This window comes from Chanodichthys erythropterus, chromosome 1 (genome assembly GCF_024489055.1).
Source record: "Chanodichthys erythropterus isolate Z2021 chromosome 1, ASM2448905v1, whole genome shotgun sequence".
NCBI lineage: Eukaryota > Metazoa > Chordata > Actinopteri > Cypriniformes > Xenocyprididae > Chanodichthys > Chanodichthys erythropterus.
In genome coordinates, this window is record NC_090221.1 from 34879739 (window position 1) to 34904880 (window position 25142).

General features: G+C 38.4%; 2 protein-coding genes across 7 annotated transcripts in view; both read left to right on the forward strand.

Annotated features, from left to right (window-relative positions):
* Positions 1-25142, forward strand: part of LOC137023409 (protocadherin gamma-A11-like) — a 191596-nt gene that overhangs the window by 157527 nt on the left and 8927 nt on the right. For 5 of the 6 annotated variants that reach the window (XM_067390788.1, XM_067390763.1, XM_067390748.1 and 2 more), the window contains exon 2: positions 24181-24239. In XM_067390788.1, coding sequence (XP_067246889.1) covers positions 24181-24239 — 59 coding nt within the window. Of the gene's footprint in view, positions 1-13302; positions 15997-24180; positions 24240-25142 lie in introns of those variants that run through there. The other variant, XM_067390604.1, reaches the window with a different exon arrangement.
* LOC137023876 (protocadherin gamma-A12-like) lies at positions 178-3111 on the forward strand. Its single transcript, XM_067391019.1, has one exon. It carries the CDS (start codon positions 190-192, stop codon positions 2620-2622), a length of 2433 nt encoding a protein of 810 aa, XP_067247120.1. The 5' UTR covers positions 178-189; the 3' UTR covers positions 2623-3111.

A 25142-nucleotide genomic window follows, 5' to 3' on the forward strand; every position in this document is an offset into this window, starting at 1 on the left:
ACTTGGGCTGTGCATTTGGTACAAAGCCTTGCGCACCGCAAAATCTGGATGACGCTTTTAACAGGCAGTATACATGCTTTGTTTCATTTTTAGATTTCATTTTAATTATTAGATTTTTTTTGAAGACTTTTCTGCGCTACCGAGTGGATATTCTTTTTGGGAAAGATCAATCGAAGCTCCGCCATCACCATGAGAAGGAAGAATTGTCATTCTGCATGGCCGTCGTGTGTTCTGCTGTTCTTTGCACACTTTCTCTGTGGCGCGTACGGACAGGTCCGTTACTCCGTGCCAGAGGAGATGGCGTCCGGTTCATTCGTCGGAGACATAGTTAAAGACCTAGGTCTTGAGCTTAAAAGGCTGACAACGGGGAAAGCGCGGATCTTTACAGTAGGTGGCCGGGAATATGTTGAGCTGGACCGGGAGAAAGGGCACATCATTATTAAGGAGAGAATCGACCGAGAGCTTTTGTGCGCTGGTGCTGTATCCGCGTGCAGTCTGAGCTTTGAAGTCATCTTAGAAAATCCTATCGAGCTCTATCGCGTCACCATAGAAATACTGGATGTTAATGACAACAGTCCTGCATTCACAAGAGGTGAAATTGCATTAGAAATCAGTGAGTTTTCTTCAACCGGAGCGCGTTTTACTGTGGATAGCGCAGTTGATCCTGATGTCGCCATTAACAGTATTCAGAGTTATTCAATTCATCCTACTGATCATTTTACACTAAAGACTCAAAGTCGATCCGGCAGCAGTAAAAACGTCGAGCTTGTTTTGCAAACGCCTTTAGACAGAGAGAAACAAGAACATTTATATTTGACTTTAACTGCTACAGATGGAGGCAACCCCAAACGCTCCGGCACGGTAAAAATACACGTTATTGTTTTAGACATAAATGACAATGCTCCGGTTTTCCAAAAGAACACATACAGAATATCTATCCCAGAAAACACCGCAAAAGGATCGCTGCTGACTATTGTTAATGCGACTGATGCGGATACCGTCTCAAATGGACAAATTGGGTATTATTTCGAACACACCACACCCAAAATTCGTGAGCTGTTTTCTGTCGATCCATCCAGTGGTGAAATAAGATTGATTGGTGAGCTTGATTTCGAAGAGTCTGCAATACACGAGTTTAAAATTCAAGCTAAAGATCAGGGGGGGTTGTCAGATTCTTCTGAGGTGATTGTGGAAGTGACAGACGTAAATGACAACTCACCAAAAATGACGCTTATGTCTTTCTCTAACAGCATACCTGAAAATTCACCACTTGGAACTGTAGTGGCCATGATAAATATCCAAGACAGCGATTCTGATGAAAACGGAAAGATTACCTGTTTTATTGACAGAGACCTTCCGTTTAAAATCGAATCATCTTTGAGTAATTATTACAGTATTGTCACGGACTCCGAGCTAGATAGAGAAGACACACCTGAGTATAATATCACCATCACAGCCAAAGACAGCGGCAGCCCTTCTTTGTTTAGTAAAAAGACTTTAAACGTAAAGATCACTGATGTAAATGATCATGCTCCGCACTTTGAGCAGGATTCATATAATGCGTATGTGATGGAGAATAATTCTCCCTCTCTGTCTTTGTTCAGTGTTAAAGCGCATGACGCAGATTTGGGAGCAAACGCACGAGTGTCCTACTTAATTTCAGATAATGATTTGAACGGCATACCCATTTCGTCTTTTGTTTCTATCAACTCCGACAGTGGTACGATTTATGCAACAAAATCGTTTGATTATGAACAGTTAAAGTCATTTACAATCACAGTAAAAGCGCAGGACGGAGGCTCTCCTCCTCTCAGCAGCAACGTGAGCGTGAAAATCATCATTCAGGATCAGAATGACAACGCGCCTCAGGTTCTGTATCCGGTCCAGTCAGGCGCAAATGTGGTGGCTGAAATAGTGCCTCGTTCGGCAGATGTGGGTTATCTGGTGACTAAAGTGGTGGCTGTTGATGTGGACTCTGGTCAGAATGCCTGGCTCTCATATAAACTGCACAAAGCCACAGACAGGGCGCTGTTTGAAGTGGGCTTACAGAATGGAGAAATAAGAACTGTTCGTCAAGTCACAGATAAAGATGCTGTCAAACAAAGACTCACTGTTGTAGTGGAGGACAACGGGCAGCCCTCTCGATCAGCTACAGTCAATGTTAACGTGGCGGTGGCGGACAGCTTCCCTGAAGTGCTCTCGGAGTTCACTGACTTTACGCACGACAAGGAATACAACGACAACCTGACTTTCTATCTGGTCTTGGCCTTGGCTGTGGTTTCATTTCTCTTTATCGTGTCTATCATTGCCATACTGTCAGTCAAATGCTACAGATGGAGACGCGAGCGCATGTTTTATAAATCTGGAGCGAATCTTCCGGTTATTCCGTATTATCCGCCTCTTTACGCAGACGTAGGCGGCACAGGAACTTTACAGCACGTGTACAATTATGAGGTGTGTGGCACTACTGACTCCAGAAAGAGTGATATGAAGTTTTTGCGGCCCTCTAGTCAAAGTGCTTTAAACGTTGACTTAAGTGGCACAAGGACTGTACCAAAGCAAAACAGGCATACAGATGAACCAGATGTTACTGCAGAGGTGAGATTACTTTGTGACCTGTAAAGTCTTGCTTATATAGTATTTAGTCATTTAATTTACACTTACACATTTCTGAACATCTGGCATCTATAACTTCGTGTTTCAAATGCAGCATGATCTTTTCTATCATTATTGCTAAATTTATTCAGATCAGCTGGCGTTTTGGTCATTTTTAGTGGATGTATTGTATGAAGTTGGTTCTCACATGTGTCCTTGCAGAGGAACCACAGGTGTTGATTTTTTCTTTATTGAGCAGTAAATCTATTATTTTAAAGAGTGTTTGTGCTATTTTACTTAAAAAATGAAAGACAGCTGGCTTCATGTTTGTCATCTAGTGTATTTGCATTCATACATATTCAGTGTGCCTTAAGTATCTAATTTATTTATTTATTTTTGATCAACTGTATGTTCATATGTGTTGAGCTCATCAAGAAAATTCAGTGGAATATAAACAGTGGATACAACATTCTTAATCACTTCTTTAGAATGTGTCAGCTGGTGTCAGGAGGAATAAACAGGAAATGCGCTCTGATTTCACAGACTGTGGGGGAGGGGTTGTGTGCGAGGCCAGGCTAATGCAACAAAATAACAATGACATACAGCAACATCCAACCTGAATCCTTGCTTAATCAGATGAAGAATAATTGACAAAGCAACTGAATGCATTCTCAGATACATCAGATTTTGTTTCATCAGATTTTGATGGTGCAGATGGAGAATGAGAGAGATGGAGAAGGACTAGTGCTGCAGGAAGAACAGGGACACTGCACACTATTTTTTTCATTACTGACCCATTTTCTGCTTCACACACACATTATTGCCCTGATCATGCAGTGGCACTAAAACATGTACTGATACACACACAGTTCACATTATTTGAGGAGAAAAGGCATGTATGTTATGGTAAACATGGATTGAAAGAGAGAGAACACCTGTGTGCACTCAGTATCTCTACATAAGACCACTGCAATGCGATGCTGGCAGCCATTTTGAGCATCTATAAAGCTGCGTGGTCCTGTACAGACAGAACGTATATAGAATATGAAGATGAGGAGAAATTATCCATATGCAGATAAACAGAGAGAAACATTGTATGAGCTGATAAATTAGTCCATTTTATTATACATGTAAAAAAAAAAAAAAAGCTGCATTTGTTTACTTTTGTGTTCAATAACACAACTATCATAAATGAGCTTAAAAATGCAGGAGAAAATGCTTAGAAGTGACCATGTCATCATAACATACAGCAAACAGACAAGCACACATTAAAGGGTTAGTTCACCCAAAAATGAAAATTCTGACATTTATTACTCACCCTCATGCCGTTCCACACCCGTAGACCTTCATTAATCTTCGGAACTCAAATTAAGATATTTTAGTTCAAATCCGATGGCTCCGTGAGGCCTTCATAGGGAGTAATGTCACTTCCTCTGTCAAGATCCATAAAGATACTAAAAACACATCTAAATCACTTCATGTGAGTACAGTGGTTCAATATTAATATTATAAACCGACGAGAATATTTTTGGTGCGGCAAAAAAAAAAAAAAAATAACGACTTATTTAGTGATGGCCGATTTCAAAACACTGCTGCTTCAGGAAGCATCGAAGCGTTATGAATCAGTGAATCGAATCATGAATCGGATCGCGGTTCAAACCCGCCAAACGGCTGAAATCACGTGACTTTGGCGCTCCGAACTGCAGATTCGATACACAGATTCACTGTGCTCCGATGCTTTCTGAAACATTGTTTTGAAATCGGCCATCACTAAATAAGTCGTTATTTTGTTTTGTTTTTTTGGCGCACCAAAAATATTCTCGTCGCTTTATAATATTAATATTAAACCACTGTACTCACATGAACTGATTTAAATATGTTTTTAATACCTTTATGGATCTTGACAGAGGAATTGCCATTACTCCATATGAAGGCCTCACTGAGCCATCGGATTTGAACTAAAATATCTTAATTTGTGTTCCGAAGATTAATGGAGGTCTTACGGGTGTAGAAAACGGCATGAGGGTGAGTAATAAATGACAGAATTTTCATTTTTGGGTGAACTAACCCTTTAAATAAGCTGTATCATCACCTGAATAATTGAATATCTTGTTCCACTCTGAAATGTGTCATATTACAGAAGTAAATTTGGTACTAAGAGCCATTTTAGTTTGACTTCAACTTTATAGCTTGTATATTTTGCTTTATTTTCCAGTGTACCCTACTAGCTGCTCTTTAATAGACCCATTATTATTTGTTGAACCTCTAAAGAGCTGTGTAAAGAGAGACATGTGCTCGTCAGATGTTCTGCTTGCATATGGAAACTGCTACTACAGGAAGTTGCTACTTTTTCATGGTATTGTCTCTGTCTTTATGAAATGAAAATGAGTCTTAAATATCTTTAGCATTGACCTGAATTACATGCAAAGTCACTCATGCACAAGCACACATTCTGTTGTTTGTGTGTGTTGTTTGTGTGTGGCGCACACGTCTGCACTAATTCATTTGTGACTGTGTGAACCGTTACCCTCTTTGCCTTGAATGTCCCACATCTGGCCTTCATTTCTCTAATCTCCAGTTCCTGGACTTATTAGCGGCATTTCTTTAATGTACATCATAAATCCACATGCCCTTGAGCTTTGAGGAGCTGTTTCCTCACAAATCACTGAAATGAGCTTCTTGCTTCAAAGCATTCTTTATTGGCAGATTGCCATAGTGTAAAAGCCAGTATGAAAGGTCAAGGGCCCTGTTCTTATATATAAAATGGCCAAGATCACCTTTGTATCGTATGTTCTGCTTTATTTTTACCTGACATATCTTGAATTTAAAAACGGCCATGTTGATACTTTCTGTCAGGTGTGTGTATGCTTACTTTGCTTTACATTAGGAATAAATATGCTAGGTAAAGCTATCAAAGTGAGGTGTTTGAAAGCTTAAAATGTCTTATATAAATGTTTTAGTATGTTTATATTTGGCTATGGTTATAAACAAAGGAGAATCATTTAACATATCTTTGCAAGAAAAACAGATTCTGTATCTTGAACTCATATCGCAGTGTAAGAGTTTCAGCTTTATTTTCTCTACTTCTCTGCTTCTCACTTTGATGCAGCAGTGCGTCTCTCCTTTAGAAATCTGTCTCTCCTGAGCTTTGTGAACAGGTTTGGCCCTCAGAGAAGATTAATATGGGATGATCGTTGATTCGGAAATGAATGCTGTTATTTAAAGTGCACATATACATGTAATACAGATCACACAGAGTCACGCTGACCTGGGACGTCCATGAATCATTCTGTGTGAGATTGTGTGTATTGATTTGTGTGTTTATACCATATATGTATGTGTGTGTCCTCATCCTGTGCACACTGATCCTCTGAAAGGATTAAACTGGGTTTATTAAGGCCAGTGAGACAGTAGGACAGACACACACATACAGTGATCTGCGTCCACAGACATTAAACCGAACGCCATGTGGCTGAAAAGCTATTCAAGCTAGTTGTTTTTGTTTCTTATATCTGAGAGTGGGACGTATCTTTATGATTGACTTTTTTTCCTGTTAATGTCAAGTATAACTGTTTATCATAAAAAGTCAAAAAAACTAGGGTTCTATACAGAATCCCACTGAAAGTTTTTTTCTATTTTAAAGAACCCTTTGATAAAAAGGTTTCATATAAGGAGAAATGTCTTAAAAGTTTGCATTATACTTTCATGTTTAATGGGTTATTTCAATATTTTTTTAGTGATAAAGTATGTATACAAGCTGTTTAATTTTTAAAATGTTAATTAAAACAAAATGAATAAATTAAAAGTGTAATCCATAAAATGTTCACATGATGCGAATTCTTAAAAGGTTCTATATATGACAGAATTCTTTAAGGTTCTTTAAGGTGATTATATATATATATATATATATATATATATATATATATATATAAGTGTCTCATCTTTCTATACAAGAGAAGCTGTCTTTCCTTCCTGTCTCTCCATCTCTCCATCTCTCATTTCTCCCCTCCCCCTCTGCGTCTGCACCTCCCTGCAGTCATTGTCTGATGTATTCGTGTGTTCTGCATGGCCAGTCGGTCAGTGTGACAGTGTGAAAGAAAAAACCCAAACACATGCATATAATTTCATCACAAGCCCTTAAATTCAGCTTGAAGTGACACTGATGATATTTCTATCTTTGTCTGGTAGATTAGCTTAGATTACATTAGATTGTGCTTAAATAAGAAATGGTGTTACATTTCCCATGTTTTTGTGGAGGTTAAATATCCTTCGTTCTATGTTTATGTCATAAATGCCCTCTGCTTTCTCCTCTCATGGTGTTTTCCCCCTTCATCTTCTGGCCCAATTTCCATCCCTTGGTGGGATGGTGTTGCCACGGCAACAGGCTGACTCACAGGCAGGGCTGTACCATTATTCTTGAGTCCACAGGGGGGCAGTGAAAGGTTCAGGGCTGGATGTGATGTGGTGAGGTGCTGCTAAAGGCCTCTGACTCCCCTGTCGTAGATGGAGGCATGTAGTCGCCAGAGATTCATGTGTTGGGGGAAGGGACAAGTGTGTGTGTTTTTATAGGGAGTATGATTACATTTGGAATACAGTTGCAATTCTAATAAGCTAAACATATTGTGTCATTATTTTGCATATATCCGTCATGATTCAAGAGGATATAGATCTCCTTTTCATTCTTCTGCAATAATATTTTATATATATATATATATATATATATATATATATATATATATAATTTTACTGTAAGAGAACCTGCCCACATTGTGCACAACTTCATGACTTCTTTACATTTTACAAAACATATTGCTAGAGATAACAGCACCTACCTTCTAAACACGCACCGTTGTCATTGTGAGGGCAATATTTTTTATTTATTTTTTCTGCATTGTCATCTGCTGTCCTTAGAAAATGCAAAAACCCAACGTGTGTGTGTGTGTGTGTCTGTGTGAGAGGGAGATATGGAAGTTTAAATTATTAATATCTGAAGCTGCTGCTCCTCAGAGGTGTTTGATTTCTCTGAACATTCTGTCCTTTCTCTTTCATTAAGCTTTCTGTCTGACTCACATTAGTAAATGTTGATGTATTTCTGTTCTTGCTGAAGTGTCCCGAGATCTGCAGAAGGTCTCATGCAGGGTTTGGTGAGTATGAGGGTCCTGCACATGTCTGCTGTGCATCACTCTAATCCGATCTGTTTTTCTTCTTCTTTTTCATGTCCATGTTGCTGCTGATGCTGTGATATCTCCACCTGCTCATGTGTCTGATCCATACCTGTGTCTGCAAATCAAGGTAAGAGTTGCACTGAAGACACACACATATCACCCAGTTTTAATGATTGTTTCTTTTATCAAATACATACTACTTATACCCATATTTTATTATTCGACTTCTAAAGGTAGATCTAAGCAGATCTGTTACAGCTACTTTGCATTCTATAACATATGCTACTAGTCAACAGTTTGAACACACATTCATTTTTTTCTCATTATCCTAAAAATTACTCTCTTTTTTTTAATCTAAAGGCTTCTACTTAAATGCCTGCAATTAGTTTCATATATACATTTAAATTGTTCATGTATGAAAAAAACATTTTAAAATGTATTTGTTTTGTTTGTTTTTTTTTAATTGATGAGCGGATGCTTAATGAAATGTTAAGCATTTCATGAAATGAAAATAAAATGAAATGCTTAATGAAATGAAATTAAGCATTGAGAAGGTGTCCAAACTTTTGTTTTGGTAGTAAACATATTCACAAATAGTTATGTAAGCTGTTTTGTTGCACTTAAACCATATAAATCTTATGTTGTCACATTGTTCATGCTTTTTCTGGTGTGTTTTGAATACACTACTGTGGAATATTTAAAAAGGAACAACCTACAGCTGAAATAGATTATACTTTAGAAAATTTCACCTTTAAAATTTAAGCATATGTGCAGTTTGACTGGGACTGTTGTATGTAATGCAGCTGTCTAGGTATTTTTAATTAATTAATTAATTTATTTATTTGTAGTTAGTCTGTGATGCCAAAATACTGCCTTGTTGTTTGGATCATGGTAATGTCTTTATATGAAGAGGTGGCTGACTCGTTTGTGTGTGTGTGTGTGTGTGTGTGTGTGTGTGTGTGTGTGTGTGTGTGTGTGTGTGTGTGTGTGAGAGAGAGAGAGAGAGAGAGAGAGAGAGAGAGAGAGAGAGAGAGAGAGAGAGAGAGAGAGAGAGAGAGAGAGAGAGAGAGAGAGAGAAAGAAAGAAAGAAAGAAAGAAAGAGAGGAGCAGATGGTTCGGTTTGGCTGCGTGTATAATCAGGCGTTTATCTGAGTGTCGCTGTCCGCCAGTGTAGTGCTGAAACCGGCTCTTGCATCATTTTCCTCCTTCTCCGAATCTATTCTCTAATAACAACATTTCAGATGCTCTCTCACACTTCTCACTTGCTATTTTATAGTTTTAAGGTTTTACTTATCATTTATAGTTTTAAATAAATAGTTTGGTCTGTTTTCTTTCCCTTTATGCATGAACATGTATGTGCGCGTGTAATCTACTGGTTTCCGCTCGCCCCTCCCCTCCTTCCACTGAACACAGACGCGCAGAGCTGCAGTTCATGAACTCACCACATGGCGGCGGTAAAGATAACGCATGAACACACGTGCAGCTGTCAGTCACATGGTTCTAATTTAACATACAAGCTTAAAAGCTTTACAAATCTATCATCTGTACAAATAAAGATTTATTACCATCATATGATATTAGTTTTAACGTATTATATTTACAGATTTAAAGAAAGCAATGAATAGCAACAAAATAACTATGTTTAATATGAATATTATAGACATAGTTTAATGATGTTTTATGATAAGGTTTAACACGAATATTTAAGAATATGCTATAATGTAATGCAATATATTTATACACCCTATGTTTATACAGTTTTTGTATCTTTAAATGAAGGAAAACATTTTAACCCTCTATGGTGCTGCATCATTTATAAATGGTGCAGAGAAAATCACATTTAAAATACAATAATTATATTCAACCAAAAAAACATTTTAGTATTATCATATGACATCCCGTTCAGCCAATAATGCTTTTTGTGCATGAGCACATGTTAGGTCACATGCTGCCAAAGCTCCATTGTGAGTTCATTTTAGACTAGGAAATACATATAAATTAATTAAAAAATAAATAAATAAATAAATCATTGTACATCCAAATGTGTTTTCTAAAGTTTTTGGTCATTTTTAATGCACATTTTGTAAATTCAGTGACTTAAATGCCAAAAAGTCTGTGTGTTATGCATAAATGACAAAATCATATTAGGGGATGGATTTTTTTTTTCTTTTTCTGTATTTCTGCACTATTGCACTATTGTTCATTACTGGCAGGCAGTATAATAGCCTGTGTTTTAGGTTGATGTTTGTAAGTTCCATAGAAGACAGAGAGGAAAATCTGTCCCTTTTCCAGAAAGTATTGATGATAGTGATGGCAGTACATCAGAAAATAAGGTCATAGTAATAAAGGAAGAAGTTGAAGATCAGGGAGGATAGAAGCAAAGAGAGTGATGACAGAGATGGAGAATATAAGTCATAAATTGTTGTGCAAGTCATGCATTTTGGTACATCATCCTATGCCAGTTTGGAAGATGTGATCCATACTACAACCAGAGGTCAGGAAAGATGCCACTGCCTGCTGGCCTCAAACAAATGCTCCAAAAAAGATGACTAAACAGGTCAAGATGGAGTTATGTGTGGAAAGTGTGGAGTACACTGAAAAAGTTGTTGATTTTCACTTGTGCTTCAATCATTGATTTGGACTTTCAAATTGTTTTAATGCTAAACTAAGACATGGTTTGACTCTTTTCCAGGCAGTGAAGATGCATCTGAATTTGTGTCAAGTTTTTGACATTTTCACATGTGAGTTCCAAATGAAATGTAGTAGCACAAGATGAAATGGAATGTTAATGTTTTTTTTTTTTGTTTTGTTTTGTTTTTTTTAAAAACTGAGACCTTTTTACTACTTTTCAGATAGTGAAAATGTATTTAAATGTGTGTGATGTTTCAGTCAATTTGCCAAAAATAATTTACCCTAATAGGACACTGTCAGTTATGAACCCTTTAAAAAAAGGTCAAAGGTCAGATGTACAAAATTATTTTAGCCTTAAATATATGTAAAATATAAAGTCATTAATTTTTTCTAACTGTGATTTCATAATTCGTCCCATAGAGGGTTAAATAACACAAAAATAACAAATAAACAAATTAAATTGTTTTGTTGCAGATTTAAAACATTATAAATTATAAGTAAATCTTTTGTAAAACAAACTCATCTAGTTTTTATCTTTAAATTTTATATATCTATATATATATATATATATATATATATATATATATAGATATATATATATATATATATATATATATTACAGTACAGTCCAAAAGTTTGGAACCACTAAGATTTTTAATGTGTTTAAAAGAAGTTTCGTCTGCTCATCAAGGCTACATTTATTTAATTAAAAATACAGTAAAAAAACGGTAATATTGTGAAATATTATTACAATTTAAAATAACTGTGTACTATTTAAATATATTTGACAAAGTAATTTATTCCTGTGATGCAAAGCTGAATTTTCAGCATCGTTATTCCAGTCTTCAGTGTCACATGATCCTTCAGAAATCATTCTAATATGCTGATTTGCTGCTCAAGAAACATTTATGATTATTATCAATGTTGAAAACAGTTATGTACTTTTTTTTTCAGGACTCCTTGATGAATAGAAAGTTCAAAAGAACAGCATGTATCTGAAATACAAAGCTTCTGTAGCATTATACACTACCGTTCAAAAGTTTGGGGTCAGTAAGAATTTTTATTTTTATTTTTTTTAAAAGAAATTAAAGAAATGAATACTTTTATTCAGCAAGGATGCATTAAATCGATCAAAAGTGGCAGTAAAGACATTTATAATGTTACAAAAGATTAGATTTCAGATAAACACTGTTCTTTTGAACTTTCTATTCATCAAATAATCCTGAAAAAAAATATTGTACACAAATATTTTGTACAATTGTACACATTAAATGTTTCTTGAGCAGCAGATCAGCATATTAGAATGATTTCTGAAGGATCATGTGACACTGAAGACTGGAGTAATGATGCTGAAAATTCAGCTTTGCATCACAGGAATAAATTACGTTGTGAAATATATTCAAATGGAAAACAGTTATTTTAAATTGTAATAATATTTCACAATATTACTGTTTTTACTGTATTTTTAATTAAATAAATGTAGCCTTGGTGAGCAGAAGAGACTTCTTTTGAAAACATTAAAATTCTTAGTGGTTCCAAACTTTTGGACTGTACTGTATATATATATATATATATATATATATATATATATATATATATATTAGTAGTAGGCTAATCATTATGCAAAAGCTACTGTAATGTAATAATGTTTGTCATTTTAGTAGGTTTTGTTGTTATTGTGTGATTTTTGTTTTTAATATATAAAATGTTATCTTCTGTATAAAAGTATGATAATATTCTGTAATATTCTGTATAATAGTATGAAAATATATTGCATGATTAAATATTAATAATATTAATTATTAATATTATTATTATTATAAAAGTTATATAAAGGTTTTTGGTATATCTATTATTGGTTTTATATTACATATTATCTTTATTATTGTTTTTTATTTTTTTTATTTTTATTTTTTGTATCTTTAAAAGTAGATTAATATTTGATCAGTTTAAATAGCAGAACTGCACTGACCAAGACATTCGTCCAGCCTCTCCTTACTGTCCTGTTAACTGTTTCACATGGAGTAGAGAGAGAAGCATTGCTCCATCAGTGACTCCTTTAGACAGAAAATAAGCAGTGGATAAAATAGGGTTAGGTATATGAATGTTTTTCAGGCAGGTGTTATGGTTGTCTCTTTTCTGTGTCTAATGTAATAGACGGACAGATTTGTTAGACTATATTCACTCTTGTAAAGCCCAGCAGCACCACAGACTTTACGGACATGATCAGTACAGATGTGTGTTTACCTAACATTACTTGGACAAAACTGTAAGTATTCATCCATAGTGAGGTCTTAAAGCCTGAGAACATATTGAACATTTTGGGAACGTTTTCTTAAAGTCTGGATATAGATTAATCCTAAAACTTTATTGGGATTTTTTTTTTTTTTTTAATATTAAGGATTTTGCAATATTATAAAACAATATAAGTTTTAAGATCTGTAGTAAAATTAAACTTTTTTTGTAATCAAATATTATGGGATAAACTGCGCCGTCTAGTGGCCATTCGTTGTAGTACGTTGTCGACATGTAGAGTTTTGTTTTTATTCTATATATTAAATCGCCCTCATATCATTTTTCGTTAGTGGCTTATCATTATAAAACATCTAAATGGGTATTTATTGTCGTGAAATGCAACATTGCCAGTGTTGTTGTTAGTACATGTTTTTAATGGTTTTGTGGTCTGTGGCCGTGTTCACAAACTGGCAGCTTTCCTTTGAGTCTCTAATGCTATTTATCTGGGCTCGTAAATATTTTAAACCACATGGGATCACTGGCATGTGTGTTGGAAACAGGTCGACCTGAGCTGTGAAGGTTTCTACACGCTCTAAGCGAAGCGTGTGGGTCCCTCTCTCTCTCTATATGTGTGAGTGTGTGTGCGCGCAATAGGACGGACCTCTTTGTGACTCAGTCTCCGCCCTGTTGCGCAGCGGAGGCGCAGCTAATTCAGGGAGTTTGAGAGAAGAGCTGGATGGAGGACTGTTTTTTCCTCTCGTGTAATTTCCCAAAGGGTTTACAGCCATCATGAATTCTGTTAAACTTCTTCATTCACTCCGCGCGATTTGGATTGCGTTACGCACGACACCGTAGCGCCGCTTTAACTGGAATATGGATTCTATAAGACGAAAAAGTTGAAACTTTTCCCTTCCCCGGATCGCTTATAATGGAGAGGAGACGCTCGTGGCCCGTGCTCTGCCTCGCGCTCTCACTCATGCACCTCTCAGTCGCGTCTGGTGAGCTCCGTTATTCGGTACCGGAGGAACAGAAGCCGGGGTCTGTGGTTGGGAATATAGCGAGAGACTTGGGTCTCAGCGCCGTGAGGATTACTGAAAGAAACCTACAAGTCATGTCGGAATCTAACGCGCAATATTTCGAGGTAAATCCTAACGGTGTCTTAGTTATCAGAGAGACGATAGATAGAGAGCGCATGTGCGCTTTAAGTTCGACTTGCTCATTGCACCTTCAAATCGTTCTTCAGAACCCCATAGAAATACACAGAGTTCTTGTTCAGATTGACGATGTAAACGACAACGCGCCGCAGTTTCCAAACGTGAATTCATCATTGGAGATTTCTGAGGCGGCCGCTCCGGGAACGCGATTCCGTTTGGAAAGCGCACGCGATCCTGATGTGGGCATTAACTCCCTGCGCACGTACAGCCTCTCCACGAGTGACTATTTTGTTTTAAACGTGGAGACTAAAAGCGACGGCAGTAAAATTCCAGAGCTCGTCCTGGAAAAGGCTTTGGATCGGGAGACACAGGCCGCGTTTCGCCTCTTGCTCACGGCTGTGGACGGAGGACAGCCGGAGAAATCCGGGACCACCCTCCTGCTTATTAGGGTGCTGGACGTGAATGACAATGCGCCCGTGTTTGATGAGCCGGTGAAAAGGATTAGTCTCTTGGAAAACTCTCCTCCAGGGACACTTGTGACAAAACTGAATGCCACAGATGTAGACTCTGGGATAAATGGGAAAATATCTTACTTGTTTAGTAAATACACACCAGAGAGAATACTTAAAATGTTCAGTGTTGATTCTGAATCAGGGGAAATCCGTGTTGTGGGAGATGTGGATTATGAGGAAGCAAATGTGTATGACATCACAGTTCAAGCCAGGGACGGAGGCTCTCCCGCCATGGAGGGCTCCTGCAACGTCAAAGTGGAAATAATCGATGTGAACGATAACACTCCGGAGGTGACATTAACCTCCCTGACCAGCCCCATCCGGGAGGATGCAGAAACTGGCACTGTTATTGCCTTAATCAGTGCAAAAGACTTAGATTCAGGGGATAATGGGAAAGTGATACTTCGAGTATCCCAAGGACTTCCGTTTAAATTAAAGTCAGCCTTTGGTGAACACTACACACTTGTGACAGACGGACGTCTAGACAGAGAGGCCATTGATGAGTACACTGTTGTTGTCACGGCGACTGACTCGGGCTCGCCTCCGCTATCCTCTCGGAAGACGTTTGCGGTCCGTCTGTCAGATGTTAATGACAACGCTCCAGTGTTCTCTCAGAACTCCTACTCAGTGGATGTAGCTGAAAATAACTCTCCCGGTACTCCCATAGTAAGCATTTCGGCTTCAGATCCAGATGTCGGCGACAATGCCCGACTGTCCTACTCCATCCTCCCCACCACCGTCCACGGCAGCCCCATCTCCTCGTACGTCTACATAAACCCAGAGAACGGTAACATCTTCACCATGCGCTCTCTGGACTACGAGCAAATGAACGCGTTCAAGATCGAAGTGCAGGTGCGTGACGCCGGAGCACCGCCGCAGACGTCTAACGTCACCGTGCACGTTTTTGTGGTCGACCAGAACGACAACCCGCCCGTCATCCTTTACCCCGCCCACTCGGAAGACGCGGGGCTCCAGCTGACCGTCCCGCACGGGGCCCCCGTCGGCCATCGCGTGAGCAAGATCGTCGCCGTTGACCCCGACAGCGGCCACAACGCGTGGCTCTTCTACAGCATCGCTCCCGGGGACGATTCATCGCTGTTTCACATCGAACCACACACGGGCGAACTGCGTACGGCGCAGAAACTCATGGACGACGAACAGGGCGGTAAAACTCACCCAGCTTACAGCTTCGTGGTGGTTGTGCAAGACAATGGCACGCCAGCACTGTCCAGTAGCGTTTCAGTTACGGTTACCGTAGAGGAGAAAAGCGCGGACAAATCTACAGACTTCCGAATTCCCCAAAGCAAGGGGACTGGAATGACGGACGTCACGTTGTACCTCATAATCTCCCTGGGTTGTGTGACATTGGTGTCGCTGTTGACCATGGCGGTGCTCTTGGTACGATGCATCAGGCACAAGGACGGTTCGACTTGCTGCTATTCCAGGACGGGCTTCCGTTCCCGGCACGCTTACCAGCAGAGAGCCCATAAAGACCTTCACCTTCAGCTTAACACTGACGGACCCATTAGATATATGGAGGTGGTCGGAGGGCCTCAGGAACCTCACACACGGACCTACAGGCCCTGCTATTCGACGCTCTCCAGCAGGAGCGACTTTGTGTTTGTTAAGACTCCCATGTTGAGTCATAACAACACACTAAACATGACTCTGACTAGGAAGCACTTAATGAACTCAGCCAATGAGGTGAGAGCATACTCATCCCCACAGCCAATCAAATTCTTCACTGTTGTGTCACTAATGGGTTTTTACTTCCGTGCATGTCTTCTGCTCACCAAGGCTGTATTTTATTAAAAATACGGTAAAAACAGTAATATTGTGAAATATTACAAAAATTAAAATAACAGGTTTTTTTTTTTGAATGTGTTTTACAAATTTTTCCTAATTTTCAGCATCATTACTCCAGTCTTCAGTGTCATTCTCAGTGTCAGAAATCATTCTAATATGCTGATTTACTGCTCAAAAACATTTATTATTATTATCAATGCTCAAAACAGTTTTGCCGCTTGAGATTTTTGTGGAAAATTGGTTAAATAGAATGTTCAAAAGAACATAATTAGTTTGAAATTGTCATTTTTGATAAATTTAAAATATCCTTGCTGAATAAAAGTATTAATTTTCTTTCTTTCTTTAAATAATGATCTTAATGTGACAGTTTCAACAGACGTATTAGACACCACAACTGTTTTCAACATTGATAATAATCATAAATGTTTCTTGAGCAGCAAATCAGCATATCAGAATGATTTCTGAAGGATCATGTGACACTGAAGACTGGAGTAATGATGCTGAAAATTCAGCTTTGATCACATGAATGAATTACATTTGACAATATATTCACAAAGAAATCAGTTATTTTGAATTGTAATAATACTTCACACTATTACTGTATATTTACAGTATTTTTGATCAAATAAATGCAGCCTTGGTGAGCAGAAGATGTTTTTCTTTCAAAGACATTTTTAAAGTCACAATGATTCCAAACTTTTGACCAGTAGTGTAGGTGGAAATGTATTTTGGGTAATGTTTCAACCTCAGGGCTGGTTATTACTCATGTATTACTCCTCTTTCGTGTTTTCTCCAGGTTCTCTGAGTCTCTCAGTGTTTTAGGAGCATAGTTTTGTTTTATATGATGCAGCTGGGAATGTGTTAAATATGCTTCAAGTGTACGTCATAGTGCAGTTTTTATGTTTTGGCAACTGACTTCCAAAAACTGCAACAGACTGGCAGGGTGTGAGTCCTGTGACTAAACAGGAAGAGGGAGGAAGAACAGAGGAAAAGATGAAACGTGGTAACACAAGGGAAAAGAGTGCAGATATATTAAGAACAAAAAAGAAAAGCATTTAGCAAAAATCTGGATGGTGTCAGACAAGAAGGGAGGAGAAAAAATTAAGACACAGTAAGGAAAGATGCTTAGAGAGTATTGGAATAACATGAACTTTGGGATTTTAGAGTTGGAAACATGGCTGTCAGAGGGAAAAAACATATTTAGATTAGTCTTAAAATCCAAAGTAAAATCTGGGTCCTGAGCTGTATATCAAGGGAAGATGCTTGTACCACAATTGTACAAAAGTAAACAAAAATGCCTGATTCTCGACTGATGGGTCACGGACAGCAGGGAAAAACAATGCTAAATGCAAGTAATAAAATAAAGCTAATCTCATATAACCAAACCATGCATGGTAATATAAGATTAGCTGCATTTTATTACTTGCAATTAGCATTGTTTTTCCCTGCTGTCCGTGACTCATTAGTTGAGAAACACTGGTTCAGATGGAAGACATGAAGCAAACAGACATTTAGAGCAAACATGGAGAATTTACGGAACAGAAGCTCTAAAAAGAGACATGGACACCAGATGGACAGGAAGAGGAACAGACCGACAGAGAGAAATTAGGTTTTGGATGGGGGAAGGAAAAGGCGGGAATATCACGGATGGAGAAAGAGAAAGAGGAAATAGGTAGTGGAAGAAAGATGTGGTGGGATAACAGGATTCCAGAGGTCATTCATTGACCCCTGACTTCCTGTTGTGCTGAACTCATGTTATTGATTCCACACGTCTGAGTCATGTGACCTACTTTGTGCGTGAGCATGTCACATCTGAGTTATCCCATAGGAAATCTCCACAGTGATTCACAATTCTCTTTTTCATGAACTGTTGTCTTGTATAGGAACTGAAAAGTTTCTCTTGTTTCTATGGCATGTGAAGTGGTTATTTGTAGAGTTTTGGGCAAGTGTGTTAAATGAGTTTGCTGTTTGTTGAAACTGAATTCCTCTATAATCTCCTGTGTTTACATCCGTAGAGGGATGAGCCTGAGAAATAAGGTTTTCCTCTTTTTCTGTGTCCTATTCTCTCCGTCCTGGACCTAATGTCCCATCTCTAAGTCTCTTGAGAGTCGTTTTGTCTCTCGGGTCGCTGGGCTGCCATCTGGCTCCGCTATCATGACACGTGCTGTGTGTGTGTGTGTGTGTGTGTGTGTGAGAGAGAGAGAGAGAGAGAGAGGAGGTGGGCATGTGAGTTTCAATAGAGATGGAAGAATCGTAGAATGGTAAAGGACAGAGTGTGTGTGTGTGTGTGTGTGTGTGTGTGTGTGTGTGTGTGTGTGTGTGTGTGTGTGTGTGTGTGTGTGTGTGTGTGTGTGTGTGTGTGTGTGTGTGTGTGTGTATACATGTTTTTCTATCCCAGTGGGTAATACAGGCTGAATGCACACAGACTCATGGAGACTTGTGTCACCGTGGGGACCTAAATTGAGTACCGTGGGGACCTTAATTAAATGTTTGACCCAACATGCTGGGTAGTTTTATTTAACTCAACTATTGTTTAAAAATGACTCTCTTGCTCACTGAAAATGAACCCAGCATATTTTTTTTTAGAGTGTGGCATTTAGTTTTAATGTGCAATGTGTCCTGGCCATATTGCTGTGAAATTTATTTGTTTATATGCCAATATTTATTTAAAAAAAAAAAAATAATTAATTTAATACATGACAGGCTAGTTGATGAGCCAAATTAGTTGGAAAGGCTTTGATTGACCTCTAAGCAACATACTTCATGCGGTCTGGAGATTTGTTACTTTCTGGATTCGCTGACCTTCTGTAGTCATGTTATGACGATAAACATATTTCATGACTTTCTGCCAGATTGGTCCATGTTTTCAGATTAACCCATTTTATTTTGATCTCTTTGATCGTGTTTCCCTTGCTTCTCTGAAGCTCTTGTAGTGAAGCTCCTACTTTTATTCTTTTTTAACGGTGACCGTCCATCCTGATCAGTATAATCAGACTGTGTTCCGATCAAACTGAATTTATCTGTGCAAATCTCACAACCATGATGGTGGGTGGCTGCTTTCTAGTCAGAAGAGTCATTAATCAGTGTTTCTAGTCATATGCATCTGCCCTTATGTTTCTAGTGATAATGTGTGTACAGTTTATACAGAGAGCAGCATGTTACTCCTGCAGAGTGTTTATAAGATATACAAAGAAAAATAGATCTTTACGGAATCAGGTACCTTCCTGTTCAGTGTTTAAATATGGCGGGGGATGTTTCTCTATTGTGTGGTCAGGATATATGTCATATGGATGTTTTCCATGTGATCTATGAGGAAGGATGTCTTGGATAAATCTAGTGTGTTAATTCACAGGATCTTTCAGGGTTGATATACTGATCCAGATGTTGTCCTGGTTCATGTGTGTGTGTGTGTGTGTGCCAGATGTAAAGCTACAGATTAAGGCCAAATGTTTGTGAAGTATAGTTAAAATAAGTGGGATAGATCAGTATCTGTAAGCTGAAGGTGTGCATACAATCCAGTGTCTTTTGAATGTGCCTCAATCAGAATTTAGTGTCAGTCTTATTCCTTTTTGTGTTGTTTTTTCAGGCTTTAGCATGACTGATTTGATACACATTGTGTGTGTATGTTTATACATAGGTGTGTTTCATCCTGCTTTGCCATGTGTGCAGAACATTAGTGTTTGTTTACAGATGTCACACAGTCCTTTAGGCATATTTTGTGTGTGTGTGTGTATGTGTGTGTGTTTGGGAGCATGACACATCTATTGTGTGTTATTTGTATAAATATTCAATATGTAAATACCATTATTTGAGAGGGAACTACCCACCTTCGACTTTGAGTTTGTGTGTGGCATGGTCAAGTTGTGTGACCTCATTCTGATCACCGTGGTGATGGACTGCTCATTGGAATTATAAACACTATGAAGAATCTTGAATTCAAAATGGAACACGGTGAGGTTAGAAGGCAACAATGATTCATACTACTGTTTGAAATGTTTATTTCTGATACCGTTTCAGATTCTATTTTAAACATAGTAGGCGATGTGCAGCATACTCATGAGAAAGACAGGCTCCTCATTATGGAAGATTTTGTTTTATTCCTGACATTCCTGCAGGCAGATGTAACCTTCACGCTCTGCCCTCGCTGAATGAGCATTTTGTACACAAGAGGATATGCAGGAGTCATTACTGTCTGAAAGACTCTGACCCTGAATATGAATTATGTTGTGATCTCTCTCATTGTTCTGATTAATCTGTTTATATGTGTACAGAGTGAGGCGAGTCATGGTGTTCTGTTTGAGAGGTTTAGGACTGTGTGTTTATGGGTGTATTTGGCTGTACTTTGAAAACAGAATTGTTCACAAAGCTTAAACTGGACAAAAACCTCATTTTAAGGGCATTTGAAAATGTACAAATTGTGTAAATGATTTACATTTTCTTATACAGGTCAGGTTTAGGTTAGTCTAGGTTTACAATGTAAAAAGTTTACAGTTTTGTATTTATGGGTTTACTTGTGTATACTTTTCAAACAAAATTGTTCACAGAAGTGGTCTAATTTTGGGGACATTTACAAATGTAAAAAATAAGTGAAAAGTATGCTAAATGTTTCCTCATACAGGTCAGGGTTAGGTTAGGCTAGTATAGTTATAAGTTTTACAGTGTTTATGGATTTATTTGGCTATACTTCACAAACAAAATTGTCTCCAAAAGTTGTTGAAAAAATTCATCTTTCTCATACAGGTTGTTAAGTTTAATCTAGTTATTATAATTAGCTTTTATATATAAAAAACATAAGCCAACAGTCAGTCCTTATTTATATAGCTCAGTAAGCATATGTGTATTCTGTTGTGTGTTTTTATTTCAGCTGTTGTTCATCTGGCATTTGTAGGTGTTGCTTTTTTGCCCTTTGTTTGGTTTTTTTTGTTGAAATATGAGGCATCACAGAACTAAAATGGGCTGTAAATGCCATTTTACAGTGAGTACGGAAAGTATTCAGACCCCCTTAAATTCTTCGCTCTTTGTTATATTGCAGCCATTTGCTAAAATCATTTAAGTTCATTTTTTTCCTCATTAATGTACACACAGCACCCCATATTGACAGAAAAACACAGAATTGTTGACATTTTTGCAGATTTATTAAAAAAGAAAAACTGAAATATCACATGGTCCTAAGTATTCAGACCCTTTGCTCAGTATTTAGTAGAAGCACCTTTTCGATCTAATACAGCCATGAGTCTTTTTGGGAAAGATGTCATGTTGTTTTTCACACCTGGATTTGGGGATCCTCTGCCATTCCTCCTTGCAGATCCTCTCCAGTTCTGTCAGGTTGGATGGTAAACGTTGTTGGACAGCCATTTTTTAGGTCTCTCCAGAGATGCTCAATTGGGTTTAAGTCAGGGCTCTGGCTGGGCCATTCAAGAACAGTCACGGAGTTGTTGTGAAGCCACTCCTTTGTTATTTTAGCTGTGTGCTTAGGGTCATTGTCTTGTTGGAAGGTAAACCTTCAGCCCAGTCTGAGGTCCTGAGCACTCTGGAGAAGGTTTTTGTCCAGGATATCCCTGTACTTGGCCGCATTCATCTTTCCCTCGATTGCAACCAGTTGTCCTGTCCCTGCAGCTGAAAAACACCCCCACAGCATGATGCTGCCACCACCATGCTTCACTGTTGGGACTGTATTGGACAGGTGATGAGCAGTGCCTGGTTTTCTCCACACATACTGCTTACAATTAAGGCCAAAATGTTCTATCTTGATCTCATCAGACCAGAGAATCTTTGGGTTCTTCTTCACCTCTCTCACCAAGGCTCTTCTCCCCCGATAGCTCAGTTTGGCCGGACGGCCAGCTCTAGGAAATGTTCTGGTCGTCCCAGACGTTTTCCATTTAAGGATTATGGAGGCCACTGTGCTCTTAGGAACCTTAAGTGCAGCAGAATATTTTTGTAACCTTGGCCAGATCTGTGCCTTGCCACAATTCTGTCACTGAGCTCTTCAGGCAGTTCCTTTGACCTCATGATTCTCATTTGCTCTGACATGCACTGTGAGCTGTAAGGTCTTATATAGACAGGTGTGTGGCTTTCTTAATCAAGTCCAATCAGTATAATCAAACACAGCTGGACTCAAATGAAGGTGTAGAACCATCTCAAGGATGATCAGAAGAAATGGACAGCACCTGAGTTAAATATATGAGTGTCACAGCAAAGGGTCTGAATACTTAGGACCATGTGATATTTCAGTTTTTCTTTTTTAATAAATCTGCAAAAATGTCAACAATTCAGTGCTTTTTTTGTCAATATGGGGTGCTGTGTGTACATTAATGAGGAAAAAATGAACTTAAATGATTTTAGCAAATGGCTGCAATATAACAAAGAGTGAAAAATTGAAGGGGATCTGAATACTTTCCGTACCCACTGTATGTTGATGCCATTTAAAGGATTAGTTCACTTCTGAATAATAATTTCCTGATAATTCAATCACCCTCATGTCATCTAAGATGTTTGTCTTTCTTTCTCTAGCTGAAAATAATTTAAGGTTGTTGATTTAAACATTCCAGGATTTTTCTCCATATAGTGGACTTCACTAGGATTCAACAGGTTGAAGGTCCAAATGTCAGTTTCAGTGCAGCTTCAAAGAGCTCTACATGATCCCAGATGAGGAATAAGAGTCTTATCTAGAGAAACGATTGGTCATTTAAAAAGAAAAAAAAAATTATATACTTTTGCACCACAAATGCTCGTCTTGCACTGCGATGCGACGCGCCACTCATGACATAATGACGTTAGAAAGGTCACATGTGTCATAGGCGGAAGTACCGATCCAGTGTCTACAAAGTAAACATGCAAAGACTAAGTCAAACACCCTTTACAAAAAAAGGTAAAACAACGGTGTGTGATGATTTTGATGAAGTAGGAGGAGTTTTCGTGACGTTTCCAATGTGATTACGTAATGCGTGGCGCATCGCAGAGCAGTGCAAGATGGGAATTTGTGGTTAAAAAGTATATACATTTTTATTCATTTTTTTTAGAAAATGACCAATCATTTCGCTAGATAAGACCCTTATTCCTCGTCTGGGATCATGTAGAGCTCTTTGAAGCTGCACTGAAACTGACATTTGAACCCCAGTGAAGTCCACTATATGGAGAAATATCCTGGAATGTTTTCCTCAAAAACCTTAATTTATCTTCAACTGAAGAAAGAAAGATTTAAACATCATGGATGACATGGGGGTGAGTAAATTATCAGGAAATTTTTATTCTGAAGTGAACTAATCCTTTAATGTTGATGCCATCATATGACTTTTTAGTGTCTTTCTTTGTTTAGCTCTGATTGTCTCTGTCTCTGTTTCTCTTTCTGTGTACTTATTAATTTGGTTTTGGTTATTTTTTTTTCAGTTTTCCATTTCGATGCCCAATCAGAGAATACAGATGAAAAGTAATTAAATTCTAGAAGTGGAGATCATGGTTTATCATGGTGTTTTTAAGTATTATATATGCATTTTTATTTGGGGATTTGTGACATTTTATAGAGATAATACGCAGTGTGAGTGTTTGCTGTCCTGAGGATGGAATCACAATGCTCTTTTTGTCTTTGACCCAATTAGTCACAGAGCTTGTTTCTCGCTCACTGGAACAGTCCTGGACTGTGTGTGTGTGTGTGTGTGTGTGTGTGTGTGTGTGTGTGTGTGTGTGTGTGTGTGTGTGTGTGTGTGTGTGTGTGTGTGTGTGTGTGTGTGTGTGTGTGTGTGTGTGTGTGTGTGTAACTTATTGAGCACCCATCCATTTCAAATGAAACCTCTATAGGTCGTTTGTAAAAGCTGCTCTGACATTCATTTAGAATTTATTATATAGTGCCAAAGGAAACATGATCACAATGAAGTGAACAAGTCTCTCGTTCTCATGGTTTGGTCACATGCTGTGTCCTCAAGGTCACACTGACGGCCGTCACCACACACAGGATACACACTTACATCATTCCTCTGTCCCCATGGCAACAGCAAGGTCACACAAATACACTCACAAACGAATGGTGAGTCTTTGCTTTTCTTTTTATATGTCATTACTCATGTTTTTCCTTTTGTCTCATTACAGCAAAAACCACCCAGCGGTGACTGGCGTTTCACACAGAACCAGAGGCCCGGGCCCAGTGGGTGAGTAACACACACACACACACACACACACACACACACACACACACACACACACACACACACACACACACACATCCGCACATGTTTACTTAGATTTGCATTATGTAAAAGCAGAAAGTCCCCTCAAAAACATTTGCATTGAATAAATGCACACATTGAGGTGCATATATATGAGTATGTAGAGCAAGAGATGATGTACAGAAATAGATTTGCATGCACATTTGCTTTTGTATAAGAGACAAATGCTGCCTTCATGTACACGGGTGAAAGAAATAGCTTATGTTGTGAACAATAAACTATTTGAATTCATATCAAGCTAGTATTGCACGCACAGTGTACATACTGCATATATTGTATAAATAAGACTTTTCCAAACATATCCAAAGAGAAAGAGAGAAACAAAAAGAGAAAGAAACTAGCTGTGTGCTGAATCTTAATGTTCCTCTCCTCTTAACAAAATGGCTGCTGTTATTCAAGCACTTACCCCTCCACCCCCAATGCCTCAATCTGCCAAGAGACAGAGAGAGAGAGAGGGAGAGAGAGAGAGAGAGGGGCCAGAAAGAGTAAAAGAGGGGGACAGTGAGGTTTATTGCCATGCTAATGCCTGTTATAGTCAATGCATTGTGCTGAAACTGATTGGAACCATTAAGATGCCAAAGGGCTTTGACGCTTTGACCATTTCAGTGTGATTGACAGCAACTCATCCAATCAGGTGCTCTTCAGGGGGAGGGGCCGGTCACAGGCAGCCAGTAGGGTCCTGATTCTCTCGTGTGCCAGTGTTCACGGCGCATCGGTTTCCATAACAGACGTTACACAACACATTCCAGCCTGACAGGACCCAGTTTGAAAGAAGCCATTTGGAAGAAATTAAATCTTTTTGTTTAGTTTAAATTGGCAGTGCTA